We start from the raw sequence: 16558 nt of genomic DNA, 5'->3' as shown, positions 1-16558 counted from the left end.
CAGATTAGCCAAAGCAAATAAATTTTATTTAGTAAATTAGTTACATTAACTTATATTTTGACAGTTGTGGTTACTTCTCTGGATCAGCTATAATAAAATTTTAATATAATTTTTCATATTTTCGCTGTTTTTCTTTAATAGCTTTATTAAGATATAATTGAATACAATACACTACACCTATTTAAGTATACAATTTGACAGGTTTTGACATATGTATATACCTATGAAGCCATGACCACAAACAAGATAATGGACATATCCATCAACCCCCAAAACTTCTTTGGGTCCTTTTGTATACCTCCTTCATCTGCTCCCTTCCCACGCCAATCTCTAGACAATTACTGTTCCACTTTCTGTCCTTATTCATTAGTTTGTACTTCTAAAAATTCTGCATAAGTGGAATTACACCACATATATTTATTTTTGTCTGGCTTTTTTCTCTCAGAATAATTATTTGAGACTCATCCTTGTTGTAGCATCTATCAGGTTTGGTTTTGTTTTTTGTTTTTGCTGATTATGTATATATGTCATTGTATTTATAAACTACAGTTTATCAATTCATCTGTGGTAGCCATTTATATTGTTTTCATTTGTTGACCATTACAAAAAAGATACCATGAACACTGATATACAGTTTTGGTCTGACCTAGGCTTTCATTTTTCTTGGTAAATACTTAGAGTGGAGTGGGAGTAAGGATATATTTAACTTTTTAAGAAACTGCCACAGTTGTAACATTCTACATTCCCACCAGCTATGTATGAGAGTCATAGTTCCTCTACATCCTTACTTAGTCAACACTTAGTATGATCAGTCTTTTAACATTAGCCATGCCAACAGGTAGTATAGATGTATGTATATATGTACTAGTACATGTGTTGTGGTTTTAATTCACATTTCTTAATGATTAATTATGGTGAGCATCTTTTCATGTGCTATTTGCTGTCATGTTTATTCTTTGGTGAAGTGTCTGTTTAAATCTTTTGTCCATTTTTATTGGTTTCTTGTTTTTCTATTGAGTTTTGAGGATTTTTAAACCATTGTTTCATATATTTTGTCTGTTTTTTGGTAGTATTGGTCTTAGGGTAAATCTGGTCCCTGTTACTTCATGGCCAGAAGTAGAAGTTCACATTATTTTATCTGTTTTTTAATATTAAATTTTTTTTTTCTTCAGGAGACGACCCACAAAGCCAGTGTTTTATTGAGTGGTAAAATCAAGGTAGAAAATGGTCAGATTTATCAAAATCCAGTCATGTGGCTCAAAGATCTTCTAGGAGGTGACTGTCATGTGACCTGGAATTATGCTTGGAGTAAGGTAGGTCATCTTTAACTTCATAGTCAAGTAGAAAGGTACTTTTTTTAAAAAATCCTCACCCAAGAATATTTTTCTATTTATCTTCAGATAGAGTGGGAGGGAGGGAAAGGGAGAAAGACAGAGAGAGAAACATCGACATGAGAGGGACACATCGACTGGTTGCCTCCCGCACGACAAACTGTAACCGAGGTATGTGCCCTTGACCAGAATCGAACCCATGACTCATTGGTCTGTGGGCTGATGCTCTAACCACTGAAAAAAACCGGCCAGAGCTGGAAAGGTACATTTTTTAACTGATAAAACTACTTACTTTTTAAAAAAAGAAATCTGAAAGTTGTCCAAGCTCATTTTTGTCTCTATGTGTCCCTTCTGCAATATGCTACATGCTTCTCCCACAACACCTATTTGCCAGAATTCCCAGAGGCAGGGTTGCACAGCTGACTGAGCCTTTCCTTCCTTGCTCTCACTTAGTCTCAGAAATTCTAATGCCCCCAATTTTTTTTACCCCAAGTGATTTTAGGTCTTTGTAACTCTATGTAGAAAATTTGGAACCACTGGTATATTAATGATTTATTAATATGTTATCAGTATTATGACAGAATCTTGTCCTAAAGATGGAAGCAATCAGCCAGGGGCCTAAGACCCATAGAAGTTATGGTGAACTTCTATATTTGAAGTCTTATCTATGAATTGCTAGCCCCCCCAAAAGAAATATTTCTTTTCATTTAGGCTTACCAGACTTTGTAGCCTCCCCCTCAGTTTTGTCTTCTGACATAAAGCTAATCTGACCACCAATTTGAAGACTATTAATGACTGACACCCTTGAGGTCTATTGATCAGCCACCTTCAGATGCCTGTGTCACCACTTAAGGAAAGAGTCTTGCAAAGATTTCACCCAGGAAAGTGTGAATAATTGGACATCCACCATTACTGTTTCACATAACTACAGATTTCTTCAGCTTCTACTCACTATTACAGTAAGCCTCAGTGTAGCACTAATAAGAGGCAGTTTCCTCTCTCCCTCTCTTTTTTATTTTCCAATTCACTTCTGCCCACCCTTTCTCCTAACCTCTGCTCTTAGTCTGTGTCCCTAACCTCTGCATTCTGGTCTCCTAGACTTTCGTGGCAGGTGCTTCCAGAACTCTTTTCAGTTCTTTCACTTATATCAGCACGTGTTTAATTTTCTCTGCTTTATAGTTTCTCTGTCCTTTTTTTCCCCTCCTAAAGCATATATTTTTAAAATTTCCAATCCCTGGAGTCAGCAGACATCTGCTTTCAATTCACCCTGTCCAATCCATGGATTCATAAACCATATTTGCATATTAGTAATTAACACTTAACCCATGGAAATCCCCCCCCTTTTTTTACAAAGCTTCTTAAACTTATGATAAATGATATCATTTTGATAAAACTGAATCTATGCTCACAGTGTAAATATGGTACTGATTGCTATAGCTTAGGTTCTTATGAGCTTGACATGCCTCTGTTACTGTGTGCCTTAAGTCTTGATGACTCAAGTCTCCCACTCTTTTTCTCTACTGGAACTACTGCATTTCCTGTTTTTGAATAACTGGCTGTGACATCATCTAGCCCTTAGTACTTCATTTAAATATCACATTGCTTCTAATCTTTTCTCATCAGCCATGTCAATTAGGATTATATTGTTTAATACCTATGTGATAGTGAAGCCAAATATGAAATATTATACCCAATATTAGGGCAAATCTTGGATATAAGATACTTATACAATTATCCGAGCAGGATTATATATTTTTTTAAATTGTCCTAAAAACAGTAAGTTTTAAAAATGTCTATAGGCCTTGCATGTACTTCTAGTAAATACTCTAGGCTGAGAAACACTACCCCAGTGAGTTTCTTTATTGAAGAGTTTACAATATTTAAAAGCCTCTTTTAAAAGTTATCACAGAAACTATCTCTACCTCCTCTTGTCCTGGAATAATTCCTAAGTTCACAGTCACTTCTTGATGAAAGGAGCTTTTGTTACATTGGTAAAGTAAATATTTCAACTGAATAGTTTTAGGAATGTTGCTGGGGCTATGGGACCAGGAATGGTTGGTTGTCAGGCAAGAAATGCCAAAAATACTAGTCTTGTCCTGCAGCAGACAGAATGACAGAGCTACTAGGCACAGAGATGAATTAAATTTCCTACCTTAACAGCTGGGCCTTTCCAGGGGAATTCTGATGATTACTCCCATTGGGTGTCACTGTTTGCTGTTACTGACAGTCACCTAGTTGTTAGGCATCATTCTGATGTGGCAGAGTGATCTCTGTTGCAGACCATGCTTGTTCCTGATACCACCTTTGATAAGTTATATGATGTGGGTAACAGTTTTTAATCCTGCCCATACATTAGAATCACTTGGGGAGCTTTTAAATTTACCAGTGCCTAGTGGACTTCATCCTTATAGCTTCTGATCTAAAGATCAAGTGGTAATATTTTTTAAAAGCTTTCCAGGTGATTCTAATGTGTAGCTTGTAGTGAGAATCACTGATCTAGGTCAAGTCATTTAACCTTTCTGAACCTGTTTTCTTATGTATAAAGTAAGTAGTAGTGCTTAAAAGGTCTCTAAAGACTTTTCCAAGATTCCAAAATGGTGGCAGAGTGAATGGAAGCTACACAGACGATCTCCCAGGACCAAACTGGAATTACAACTGAAATAAAGAAATCATCAGGAAAAAGCAACAGAAAAGCTGCTTGAGAGGACCATATAACCAGGGACAATGAATCGAGCCTAGTAGGTATGTGGAAGTGCAATAAGGGGGCTGGGAGCCCACAGACAGCAGCGGTCTTAGCTGTAAGCAGCGCCCTTGGGGTTAAAATCCCAAGCCGGCTCCACAGTGCAAAGGGCTGGGACAGAGCAATAAATTAGGTACAGCCACTCACCTTAGGCTTCGGCAGAGGAAGGGCCAACTGGACTGGAACTGTGTGAGGACAAGTGGGATTTAAAGGGCGCTCAGAGTTTCTGCTGAGTTGCAGCCACACAGGACGGTGGCCATATTGCTCCTTCCCGGAGCTCTGGAGAGAAGCAGCAGTCTCCCTTGGAGATGCAACTGCACCTAGCTGGGCCAAAGAAATGCAAATTGAGGCTCGATAACAACCAGCATCTGCCTCACCCTCGGGAAATCCTCTTATGCAGAACACCTGAGAAAGTTTTTCATTCAACTGAGAACCCAAGGCTCTTCAAGTAACTAATAGCCTCCAAGCAAAAAGCTAAAGGATAATTGAACCTTTCCTAAGCTTGCAAATCTACCCAGGAAAGTAAGACTTGACAGTGATGTTTAATGTGGGTCCTCCTACGCTCATCCAAACCCAGTAGAGGGAGCCACAAACAGCAGAACACCAACACCCACAGGGAAAATTTGGCAGGCTACAAAACCCATTGAGATAGCCAAAATGGTGAAACAAAGAAACAAATCCGAAATGAAAGAATGAGAGACCTCTGTCAAAGATGAGATAAATGAAATGCAGTTAGGCAAGTATCACCTTGAGTGAAGATATAGAAACATTGAAAATCAACCAATTGGAAATGAAAAACCACGAAGAAGACATGAAGAATGACTCAAGAGAAATTAAGAACACATTGGAAGGACTAAACAGTGGAGTAGAGGACGCTGAGGACCGGATCAATGAATTAGACGACAGGGTAGAAAAAATCAATTAATCAGAAAACCCAAAGGAAAAAACAATTAAAAGACAGGAAGACAGTTTAAGAGAACTGTGGGACAACTGGAATCATAATAATATTCACATCATAGGAGTCCCCGAAGAAGAAAATGAGCAAGGGTTAGAGAATATATTTGAAGAAATAGTGACAGAAAGCTTCCCTAATTTGGTGAAGGAAGAAGGCATTCAAGTTCAAGAAGCACAGAGAGCCCCAAGTAAGAAAAACCTAAACAAGCCCACACCAAGACATACAGTAATTAAAATGCCAAAAATTAAAGACAGAATCCTAAAGGCAGCAAGAGATAAACAATAGGTTACCTACAAAGGAACCCCCATAAAGATGACTTCTCAACAGAAACACTACAGGCCAGAAGGGAATGGCATGAAGTAATCAAGGTCATGAAAAACATGGATCAGAATCCAAGACTGCTCTACCAGAAGGCTATCATTCAAAATAGAAGGTCAAGCCCTGGCCGGTTTGGCTCAGCAGTTAGAGCGTCGGCCTGCGGTACAGAGAGACCCGGGTTCGGTTCCCGCTAAGGACACGTACCTCGGTTGCAGTTTGTCCCCGGCCCTGGTTGGTCGTGCGGGTGGCAACCACTCGATGTGTCCCTTCATATCAATGTTTCTCTCTCTCTCTCTTCCTCTCTCTCCCTCCCGCTCTGTCTGAACAAAAAATGCAAAAAAAATATCCTCGGGTGAGGATCAAAATAGAAGGTCAAATAAAGAGCTTCCCAGACAAAAAAAAAAAGGCTAAGGGACTATATTAGCACCAAACCAGCACTGCAAGAAATGTTAAAAGGACTGCTGTAATTAGTAGAAGAAATAGGAAGAAAAATATAACCACACTAAACAAAAATGGCAATAAATAAGTACATATCAGTAATCACCTTAAATGTAAATGGACTGAATGCTTTGATAAAAAGACACAGAGTAGCCCTGGCCGATTTGGCTCAGCGGTTGGAGCATCGGCCTGCGGTCCTGAAAGACCCAGGTTCAGTTCCCGCTAAGGGCACGTACCTCGGTTGCAGTTTGTCCCCGGCCCTGGTTGGTTGTGTGGGTGGCAGCCACTCGATGTGTTCCTTTCGTATCAATGTTTCTCTCTCTCTCTCTGTTCCTCTCTCTCCCTCCCACTCTACCTGAACAAAGAATAGAAAAATGTCCTCAGGTGTGGATAAAAAAAAAAAAAAAAAAAAAGACACAGAGCAGCTGACTGGAAGAGAAGGCATGACTCACATGCATGTAGTTGCAAGAGACTCACCTCACAACAAAAGACTCACATAGGTTGAAAGTGAAGGGATGGAAAAAATCTTCCAAGCATACGGAAAGGAAAAAAAAGCTGGGGTAGCAATACTCACATCTGATGAAATAGATTTCAAAATTAGAGCCATAATTAGAGACAAAGAAGGCCACTATATAATATTGAAAGGATCTGTCCAACAGGAAGATATAACCTTGGTAAACATATATGCACCCAATATAGGAGCACCAAAATATATTAAAAATCTTCTGGAGGACTTCCAAGGAGAAATCGACAGCAATACAATCATAGCAGGGGACTTCAACACCCCATTGACATCACTGGATAGATCCTCCAGACAAAAAATTAGTAAGGAGTCCTGGCTGGTTTGGCTCAGTGGTTAGAGCATTGGCCTGTGGTCCAGAGAGACCTGGGTTCGGTTCCCGCTGAGGGCGCATACCTCAGTAGCAGTTTCTCCCCGGCCCTGGTTGGCAGTGCAGGTGGCAGCCACTCGATGTGTCCCTTTCATGTTGTTATCTCTCTCTCTCTCTCTCTCTCTCTCTCTCTCCCCTCTTTCCCTCCCTCCCTCTCTCTCCCTCCCACTATCTGAACAAAAAATGGAGAAATGTCCTCAGGTGAGGATTAAAAAAACAAAAAATTAGCAAGGAAACAGAGACTCTAAATGAAGCACTAGATCAAATAGATTTAATAGATATCTACAGAGATTTATACCCCAAAACTGTAGAATTCACATTTTTCTCAAGTGTACATGAGACAGTCTCAAAGATAGACCACATGTTAGGAAACAAACTTAAGTCTCTACAAGTTCAAGAAGATTGAAATCATATCAAGCATCTTCTCAGATCACAATGGCATGAAACTAGAAATCAATTGCAACAAGAACATGCAAAGACATTTGAACACATAGAGGCTAAATAGCATGTTATTAAACAATGAATGAGTTACCAAGGAGATCAAGGAAGAAATTATAAACTTCCTGGAAACCAATGAAAATGAACACACAACAACACAAAATATGGGATGCAGCGAAAGCAGCTTAAGAGAAAATTTCATAGCACTACAGGCCCATCTCAAGAAACAAGAAAAATTTCTAGTTGACTAACCTCACAACTTGAACAACTAGAAAGCAAACAAAAAGAAAACCCGAGAGCAAGTAGAAGGAAGGAAATAGGAAAGATCAGAGCAGAAATAAACAACATAGAGACCAAAAAAAAAACAATTCAAAGGATCAATGAAACAAAGAGCTAGATTTTAGAAAAGATAAACAAGATTGCTGGACCCTTAGCTAGACTCACGAAGAAACAGAGCGAGAACCCAAATACACAAAATCAGAAATGAAAGTAACAACTGACAGCACAGAAATACAAAGAATCATTAACAAATACTATGATCAATTATATGGCAACAAATTAGACAATCTAAGTGAAATGGTCAAATTTTTATAAACACATGATCTCCCAAAACTGAACCTGGAAGAGATAGAAAACTTGAACAGACCAATAACAACAAAAGAAACTGAAGATGTAAACAAGACTGTCCCAGCAAACAAAAACCCAGGCCCGGATGGCTTCACAGGGGAGATTTACTGAACATTCAAAGAAGAACTAACACCCATTCTCCTCTAACTATTCCAAAAAATTCAAGAAGAAGGAAGACTCCCGAACTCATTTTATAAGGCCAGCATAATTCTAATTCCAAAACCAGAAAAAGACACTGCAAAGAAAGAAAACTACAGGCCAATAACCCTGATGAACATAGACGCCAAAATCCTGAACAAAATAATAGCTAACCGGATCCAGCAATACATCAGAAAAATTATTCACCATGACCAAGTGGGATTCATCCCGGGGATACAAGGCTGGTACAATATTTGCAAATCACTAAATGTGATACACCACATAAACAAAATGAAAGATAAAAATCACATGATCATATCAATAGATGCTGGAAAAGCATTCGACAAAATCCAGCATCCATTTCTGATAAAAACACTCAGCAATGTGGGACTAGAAGAATCATATCTCGACATAATAAAGGCCATATATGAAAGACCTACAGCCAACATCATACTCAATGGGCAAAAACTAAAAGCATTTCCCTTAAGAACAGGAACAAGACAGCGATGCCCACTTTTGCCACTCTTGTTTAACATAGTACTGGAAGTCTTAGCCACAGCAATCAGACAGGAAGAAAAAATAGAAGGGATCCAAATTGGAAAGGAGGAAGTAAAACTGTCATTATTTGCAGATGACATGATATTACACATAGAAAACCCTGAGGACTCCATCACAAATCTCATAGACTTAATAAATGAATTTGGCAAAGTAGCGGGGTACAAAATTAACGTCAAAAAATTAATGGCATTCTTATACACCAATGGTGAACTCACAGAAAGAGAAACTAAAAATACAAAATCCCATTTACCACTGCAGCAAAAAAATTAAGATACCTAGGAATAAACTTAACCAAAGAAGTGAAAGATCTATTTGCAGAAAACTACAGGACATTGAAAACAGAAATAGAGGAAGATATAAAAAAGTGGAAGTACATACCTTGTTCATGGATTTGAAGAATTAACATCATTAAAATGTCCATACTACCCAAAGAAATCTATAGATTCACTGCAATCCCCACCAAAATACCAACAACAGAACAGGGTAGTCCCAGAGACGTGGAAGTAGGGTACAGACTGACAATCCCCAGAGTAGGGGGTGTGTGGGGGGGATATAAACCACAGAACTTTTATGCATGTATGCATAACCAATGGACATGGACAATAAAGCTGTGGACAGGGTGCGGAGGGAGGAGGTGGAGGGTGTCAATAAGGGGAAAAGGAGAAACATCTGTAAAATTAAATAAATAAATAAATAAATAAATAAATAAATAAATAAATGGAAAACACCCAAAAAAAAAAAAAAAGTCCATTCTACCCAAGCAATCTATATATTCACTGCCATCCCCATCAAAATACCAACAACATATTTCACAGAACTAGAACAAATACTTCAAAAGCTCATATGAGCCCTGGCCGGTTTGGCTCAGTGGTTGGAGCCACTCGATGTGTGGCAGCCACTCGATGTGTCCCTTCACATCGATGTTTCTCTCTCTCTCTCTTCCTCTCTCTCCCTCCCGCTCTATCTGAACAAAAAAATGGAAAAGTGTTCTCGGGTGAGGATAAAAAAAAAACAAAACTCATATGGAACCAAAAAAGACCTTGAGTAGCCACAGCAATCTTGAAAAAGAAGGACAAAGTAGGTGGGATCACAATATCAGATATCAGGTTATACTGCAAAGCTACTGTAATCAAAACAGCTTGGTACTAGCACAAGAACAGGCAATATACATGGAAAAGAACAGAGAACCCAGAAATTGACCCAAAACATTATACTCAGTTAATATTTGACAAAGGTGGCAATAGCATACAATGGAGTAATGACAGCCTTTTTTATAAATGGTGCTGGGAAAATTGGACAGCTTCGTGCAAAAAAGGGACATGATCACCAACTTACACCATACACAAGAATAAACTCAAAATGTATAAAAGACTTAAATGTGACCCATGAATCCATAAAAATCCTAGAAGAAAATGTAGGCAACAAAATTTCAGACATCATATGCAGCAGAATTTTCAGTGATATGTCACCTAAGGCAACAGAGAAAAAGGGGAAAATGAACACATGGGACTACATCAAACTCAAAAGCTTCTTCACAGCAAAAGAAACAACCATCAAAATGGAAAGGCAACCCAGGGTATGGGAGAGCATCATTGCCAATGATAAATCAGAAAAGGGGTTAATTTCCAAAATATATAGAGTGTTCATACAATTCAACAAAAGAAAGACAAAGAACCCAATTAAAAAATGGACAGAGGAGCTAAATAGACACCTCTCCAAACAGGACATACAAATGGCCAAGAGACAGACATATGAAGAAATGCTCCACATCACTAATCATCAGAGAGATGCAAATTAAAACAACTATGCGGTATCACCTCACACCTGTCAGAATGGCCGCCATCAACAAATCATCAAACAACAAGTGTTGGCGAGGGTGTGGAGAAAAGGGGACTCTAGTACACTGCTGGTGGGAATGCAGACTGGTGCAGCCACTATGGAAAACACTATGGTGTTACCTCAAAAAATTAAAAATTGAACTTCCATTTGACCCAGTGATCCTGCTTCTAGGAATATACCCTAAGAAGCCTGAAACACCAATCAGGAAGAATATATGTTTCCCCATGTTCATAGCAGCACTATTCACAATAGCTAAGATCTGGAAAAAGCACAAGTGTCCATCAGTAGACGAATGGATAAAAAAGCTGTGGTACATATACACAATGGCGTACTATGCAGCTGTAAGAAAGAAAGATATCTCATCCTTTGAGACGACATGGAGGGACCTGGAAAGTATTATCCTAAGCAAAACAAGCCAAGCAGAGAAAGACAAGTATCACATGATCTCACTTATTTGTAGACTATAATGAACATAACAGTCTGAGTAACAGGGTAGACCCAGAGACGTGGAAGTAGGGTACAGACTGACAACCCTCAGAAGAGGGGGTGGAGGAGAGGGAAGAAATAAACCAAAGAACTTATATGCATGTACGTATAACCGATGGACATGGACAACAAAGCTGGGGATGGAGTGGTGGGGGAGAGGGGAAGGGGGTTAATGGGGAAAAGGGAGAAACATCTGTAACAAAAATAGATTATTTTTAAAAAGTGCATACAAAAACAAGTGGGAAAAAAAGGACTTTTCCAACTTGGAGATGCTAGGACTTGCATAACACTATGTGGTTTATAAAACACTTTTACTAATATTCTTTCACTAAACCCCATGAGTTCAGAAGATCAACTATAATCCTTATTTGTGGATGTGAAAACAGTGTTGCCAGTGGTTAAGTGACCTGATTAGCCTCAAGGCAAGTAAGTGCCCGAACCAGGACTAGAACCTGATCTTCTGATTCCCTATGCACTATTTTCTACGTTTACAGCAATCACACAAAAGGGAGGCCCACTTCCTCTCACTGGAAACAGACTGCCCGGAACTCAGAATCATTCAGCCGCCTTTATGAATTTCTGCAAAGCCTTATTCTTATGCAGCAAAAATTGCCCACTTCTGTAGAAAAAATGCTTTTCTGTGATACAGTTGCGGTATGAAAATCATAAGAATGGCAGTGACAGTTCATTTTTGTGAATGCCCAGGACTAGATTTATGTATATAAAAAGAGACTGCCATTTTGAGCAGTGACTCAAGGAGCACTGACAGATCTCTTGTGCAGACACACTTCCCATCCCGATATTTTCCTGTCTGAATGTCTACCCTTATAAATGTACTCCTTTGGATGTAGTATTGACTTTTTTCAATGGTTTCCCCCTCACCCTACACACTTTTCTAAAAAACTTTTTTCCACTACCATGATTAGGAAAGTTGGGGCAGGATAGAAAAGATGGAAATTGTTGATCCGGACAGACAGCCTCGTTTAGTCAGTTAATTACACTCCCAATGTGTCATAACTTAAACATCCTGTGAGCCCAGCTTCTACTCAGGAGGAGATGGTTGGAGATGTTGCCCTTTTATAATACAAGTGTCTAAAGAGGCATGAATCCTAAAGACATAAATAATGTGAAAGGCCCTTCTCTTGCCTCTGACTGCATAGGGTGTCTGGGGAAGTGGAGAAGAGAAGGCTCTGGGATGGTGATTGGGAGGAGGTGAGTAGGAAGATACCTATCATCATTTCCCCAGGGTCAACTCTTCCAAGACAGTTACTACAATTTGATACTACTTTCTGTCTTGTCTTCTGAATTCCTTGAGAAATATTTTAATTTTCTTAGCCCAAGGGTGTTTTTATGTTGCAACGAAGTTAAAGATATGGACTTTGCCTTTTTACTCCCCCTAAGATGAAAAACACGTATCTGTTTCTCATTCTTCCTTTTGAGTTAGTGAAAGGTTGTTAAGACTTTCTTCTTAAAACTTGAAATGGAATTAAAACAGTCATTTGATCATCTTTGAACAGATTCTCATTAGTCGATACCAATAACTGGTTTTTCTGAAAACATATGAAAAGTGGACTGATACTTACAAATAACATGGAATTCCAGCAGAGAAACAAATTCTTGGACACCTCTTTAATATTCAAAAGCAGGTTATGTCTTATATTCTTTTCTTGATGCATGTTAGTACATAAGGTATAGAGAAACATTTGTTACTGCACTTAATGATAGTTGGTATGTACTTTATTTCTTCAGAGATCTAATCAAGATAAAGTTAATTGATTATTTCACTTGGTTCATTCACTACATTTCCAGAATAGTGGCTGACTGAATCATCCACCCACAGCACACACACACCCCATTTCTTTCCTAAATGTGATATTAGGGAATCAGCATAGACTGGTTTTTGAGGAATAATGGATCTCCTGCTGTAAGAGCTTCAGGGAAAGCATCAGTGGCCTTAGGGTGAAGCACCCTTGTAGTTCTACCTTTTAGAAAAGCAACAACACAACAACCTACAGATATTCTCACTGAATATACCTTACCCTAAGCTATGACTCTTACTTGTCCCCATCTAGGGGAAGGTAGCATCCCATCAGGTGCCCTTCCACAAAATTGGTTATAGATAATGAGGTAGCTGAGATTGCTGGAAGCTATATAGTCCAAGACCCTAAGAACCTAGCCTCTATCGGGGCAGGCATATGAGCTAGATTTGTGTCTAATGAGAGTTAGTCCAGGAATCAGAGTTTGAATCATAGGCAAATTGCTTTATTATTTTTTAATTTTATTTTCTTTATTTATTTTTAGAGAGAGGAAGGGAGAGGGAGAGAGAGATAGAAACATCGATGAGAGAGACATCAATTGGCCACCTCCTGCATGCCCCCCATTAAGGATTGGGCCCAAAACCTGGGCATGTGCCCTGACCAGGAATCAAGCCAGCGACCTCTTGGTGCATGGGTCAATGGTCAACCACTGAGCCACACCGGCCGGACTATTATTTTTTTTTATAGTATAGTAAATATATAAACCAGTAACATAGTCATTCATTATCATTATCAAGTATTGTGTACCATAATAATTGTATGTGCTATACTTTTGTACAACTGGCAGCACAGTACATTTGTTTACACCAGCATCACCACAAACACGTGAGCAATGTGTTGCTCTATAACATTAGGATGTGATGGCACCCTTGTGCTTCAGCCAGCTGGAGCACAAGCACTATTATGAGATGGACAGTTTCCAGAAGTGACCTAGTTAGTACCTGTTCATTTAGAGATGTATTTAGTACTACTATCCTTGTTCAATAAATCACTCCTGTCTTGTGGAAAATAGATTTTTAACTCAGTGGATTTTGTTGTTGTTGTTTTTGTTAAAAACTGATAGTTTATTTAAAAGATTGATTTAAGCTTCTGCAATAGTGACTTCAACCTCAGCTCCTGGCTCAATACTGATGGAAGTAACCTACTTAACAATCTCAGAAGAGCTGTGCAAGTCAATGAGTTGCTTGTAGATCCTCGTCTGAAACCGATCCCAAGTGTTAGAACCCTCCCATAGGGAGTTTTTCTTGTACTGATTCTGAGAGTCTTGGTAGGCATCCAAACTGGTCCTTTCACTTTGAGATTTTTTTTCTTTGCACTTCTGGTCAATAACACCTTCTCTCAAAGATTTTACAATGCGATGCAGCTGATTAAAGTAATTCTAATTCAGTGAATCACCACCTCTGGTTCCATGGGTGTCTTTCTGATACCTTTATTTTTTTTCTTTTTTGTTAATCTTCACCTGAGGACATTTTTTTCCATTGAATTTCTAGACAGAATGAAAGGGAGGGATGGAGGGGAAGAGAAAGAGAGAGAGAGAGAGAGAGAGAGAGAGTGTGTGTGTGTGTGTGTGTGTGTGTTGATATGAGAGAGACACATTGATTGGTTGCCTCCCACACGAGCTCTGATCAGGATGGGGATGGAACCTGCAACCCAGGTAGGTGCCTTTGACGAATCACCCTGGACCCTGCAGTGTGTGGGCTGATGCTCCAACCACTGAACCACACCAGCCAGGGCATTTCCGGTACCTTTAAAGGCCATGGATGTGACTTGGCTTCCTGATCGACTTGTTCTTCCATGGTGAGAGCGAATAGCAGTGAGTCAGGAGCGTGCGGGAGGAGCTCCAATGCAGCTGTAACCATGTCTTCCTCAAAGAGCTCAGTGGATTTTCTTAAAGCTGTGTTCTTTGTATGTCTGGATTATCCCAGTGGTATGTTTAAGATCTCCAAGGCTACTGAGTTAACAATTTTATTATATTGTAATATCACCCAGTACTAATTCATAAAAATGTTCTTTAAATCTGATATAGGTGAAAACATATTGGGCCTGCACATTGATGAGTGTATAAGGTATATTGGATATTGTCCAGGGCATAACATGAACAAAATCCATTGTTTCTAATTGTTAGTTGTTTGGAGAACTGACAGATGACATTCATGGACCTGGCCTCTTCTTCCATGGCAAGTGAGGAGGGGTTAGCACAGAGGGTAGGCCAGATCTGTTTCATTTTCGTTACCAGTCTTCATTTGGTCATGGGATTGAGCCCAAAGGGTGCCTAACCTTTCCAGATCTCCTAGGCCCTCCTTGCTCTGGTCAATAACAAGCATTTATTGAGGATGTGCTTACACAGTATGCCAAATGCTTTTCTTTTTAATCCTCATCCGAGGACATTTCCTTTTTTCTTTTTTTTTTTTTGGTTCAGATAGAGTGGGAGGGAGAGAGAGGAAGAGAGAGAGAGAGAGACATTGATATGAAAGGGACACATCGAGTGGCTGCCACCTGCACGACCCAACCAGGGCTGGAGACAAACTGCAACCGAGGTACATGCCCTTAGGGGGAACTGAACCCAGTCTCTCGGGATTGCAGGCTGATGCTCTAACCACTGAGCAAGACTGGCCAGGGCAGCCAAATGCTTTTCATATGTTACTTCTTAATCCTCACAACAATTTAATAAGCTGGAAGCACTTGTTTTACAAATGTACAAACTGAGACTTAGCATTTAAGAATTTTGCTTAAGAGCTGGGACTTTGGAATATTTTCCCAGTATTGTCAGGAACTATGTGAAGTGCTAGAATTAAAAACTGAATGTGATACAAAGCTCCTTTAAGGAGCTTATAATTTAATGGAAACAGATACATTAACACATAATTTCATTTAAATGTGGTAAGTGTCTTAACAGAAATACGAGCACAGAAATTATGGGAGCCTAGAGGAGGATCATTACTTGAGCTTAAAGGTTATAGAAAGGGATGTTCACGTTGAGACTTGATGGTTTAGCTACAGTGACCCTTGCTACTGGGGGTATATTATTAGACTGCCCTAGAACTAAGAATGGAGAACCCAAAGACAGTCAGGCCCAGAATATTTCTGGCAGGTGTTTGCCAGTCTGCCTCAGCCCAGCCCATTTATTATAGATATTTCTAACCTCTGACCTTTTGGGCTGATAAAAAATAGCTAAGTTCACAAACAAACCAAGACAATAAACTTGGATGTATGGACCCAAAATGTTTTTAATCTAGCCCTGGACAGTTTGGCTCAGCAGTTAGAGCATCGGCCCATGGACCAGAGAGTCCTGGGTTCAGTTCCCACTAAGGGCACGTACCTCGGTTGCAGTTTGTCCCCGGCCCCAGTTGGGGTCGTGTGGGTGGCAACTGCTCGATGTCTCTCTCTCACATCAATGTTTCTCTCTCTCTCTTCCTCCCTCTCTCCCTCCTGCTCTATCTGATGATAAATGCAAAAATGTCCTTGGGTGATGATAAAAAAAAAAAGTTAATTTAATTAGTTAAGTGTTCAATTTCTTAAAAAGTACCATTACTTTTGTGGCTTAACTTTATTAATGCAATATAATTTTTTAAAGTTATAAAGTATCAAGTGCTGAATAAATGGTTGTTCAATAAGTTAATGGATAAGAAAATGATATACAACAAGGGTCAACAAATTTTTTTCTGTGAAGGGCCAGATTATGTTTTAGTCTTCATGGGCATATAGTCTCTGTTGCAACCACGTGATGCTATTGTAGCACAAAAGCAACCATAGATGTGAAGTAAACAAAAGGGTGTCACTATGCTCTAATATTATTTACAAAAGAAGGTAGCAGCTTAGATTCGGCTGTGGGCTGTAGTTTACCAATCCATAATATGTAGCAGTCAATACTTGACCTAAGTTACAATTTGCTTCTTATAAAATATATGGTTTTTTTGTTTTTGTTTTTGTTTTCTTTTTTGTTGTTGTTTTTTGTTTTTAAATTGTATGCTTAATTATATGCA

General features: G+C 39.2%; 1 protein-coding gene and 1 pseudogene across 1 annotated transcript in view; one reads left to right on the top strand and one right to left on the bottom strand.

Annotated features, from left to right (window-relative positions):
- ANKRD31 (ankyrin repeat domain 31) overlaps positions 1-16558 on the top strand; it is a 186219-nt gene that overhangs the window by 145835 nt on the left and 23826 nt on the right. The window contains exon 22 of the mRNA XM_036280691.1: positions 1173-1313. Within this exon, the coding sequence (XP_036136584.1) occupies positions 1173-1313 (141 nt within the window). The remainder of the gene's footprint in view (positions 1-1172; positions 1314-16558) is intronic.
- LOC118642756 lies at positions 13657-14333 on the bottom strand (annotated as a pseudogene).

This window comes from Molossus molossus, unplaced genomic scaffold (genome assembly GCF_014108415.1).
Source record: "Molossus molossus isolate mMolMol1 unplaced genomic scaffold, mMolMol1.p scaffold_m16_p_3, whole genome shotgun sequence".
Taxonomy (NCBI): domain Eukaryota; kingdom Metazoa; phylum Chordata; class Mammalia; order Chiroptera; family Molossidae; genus Molossus; species Molossus molossus.
Note: the sequence above shows the minus strand (reverse complement) of the source record. Positions and strands in the feature narration are given on the sequence as shown.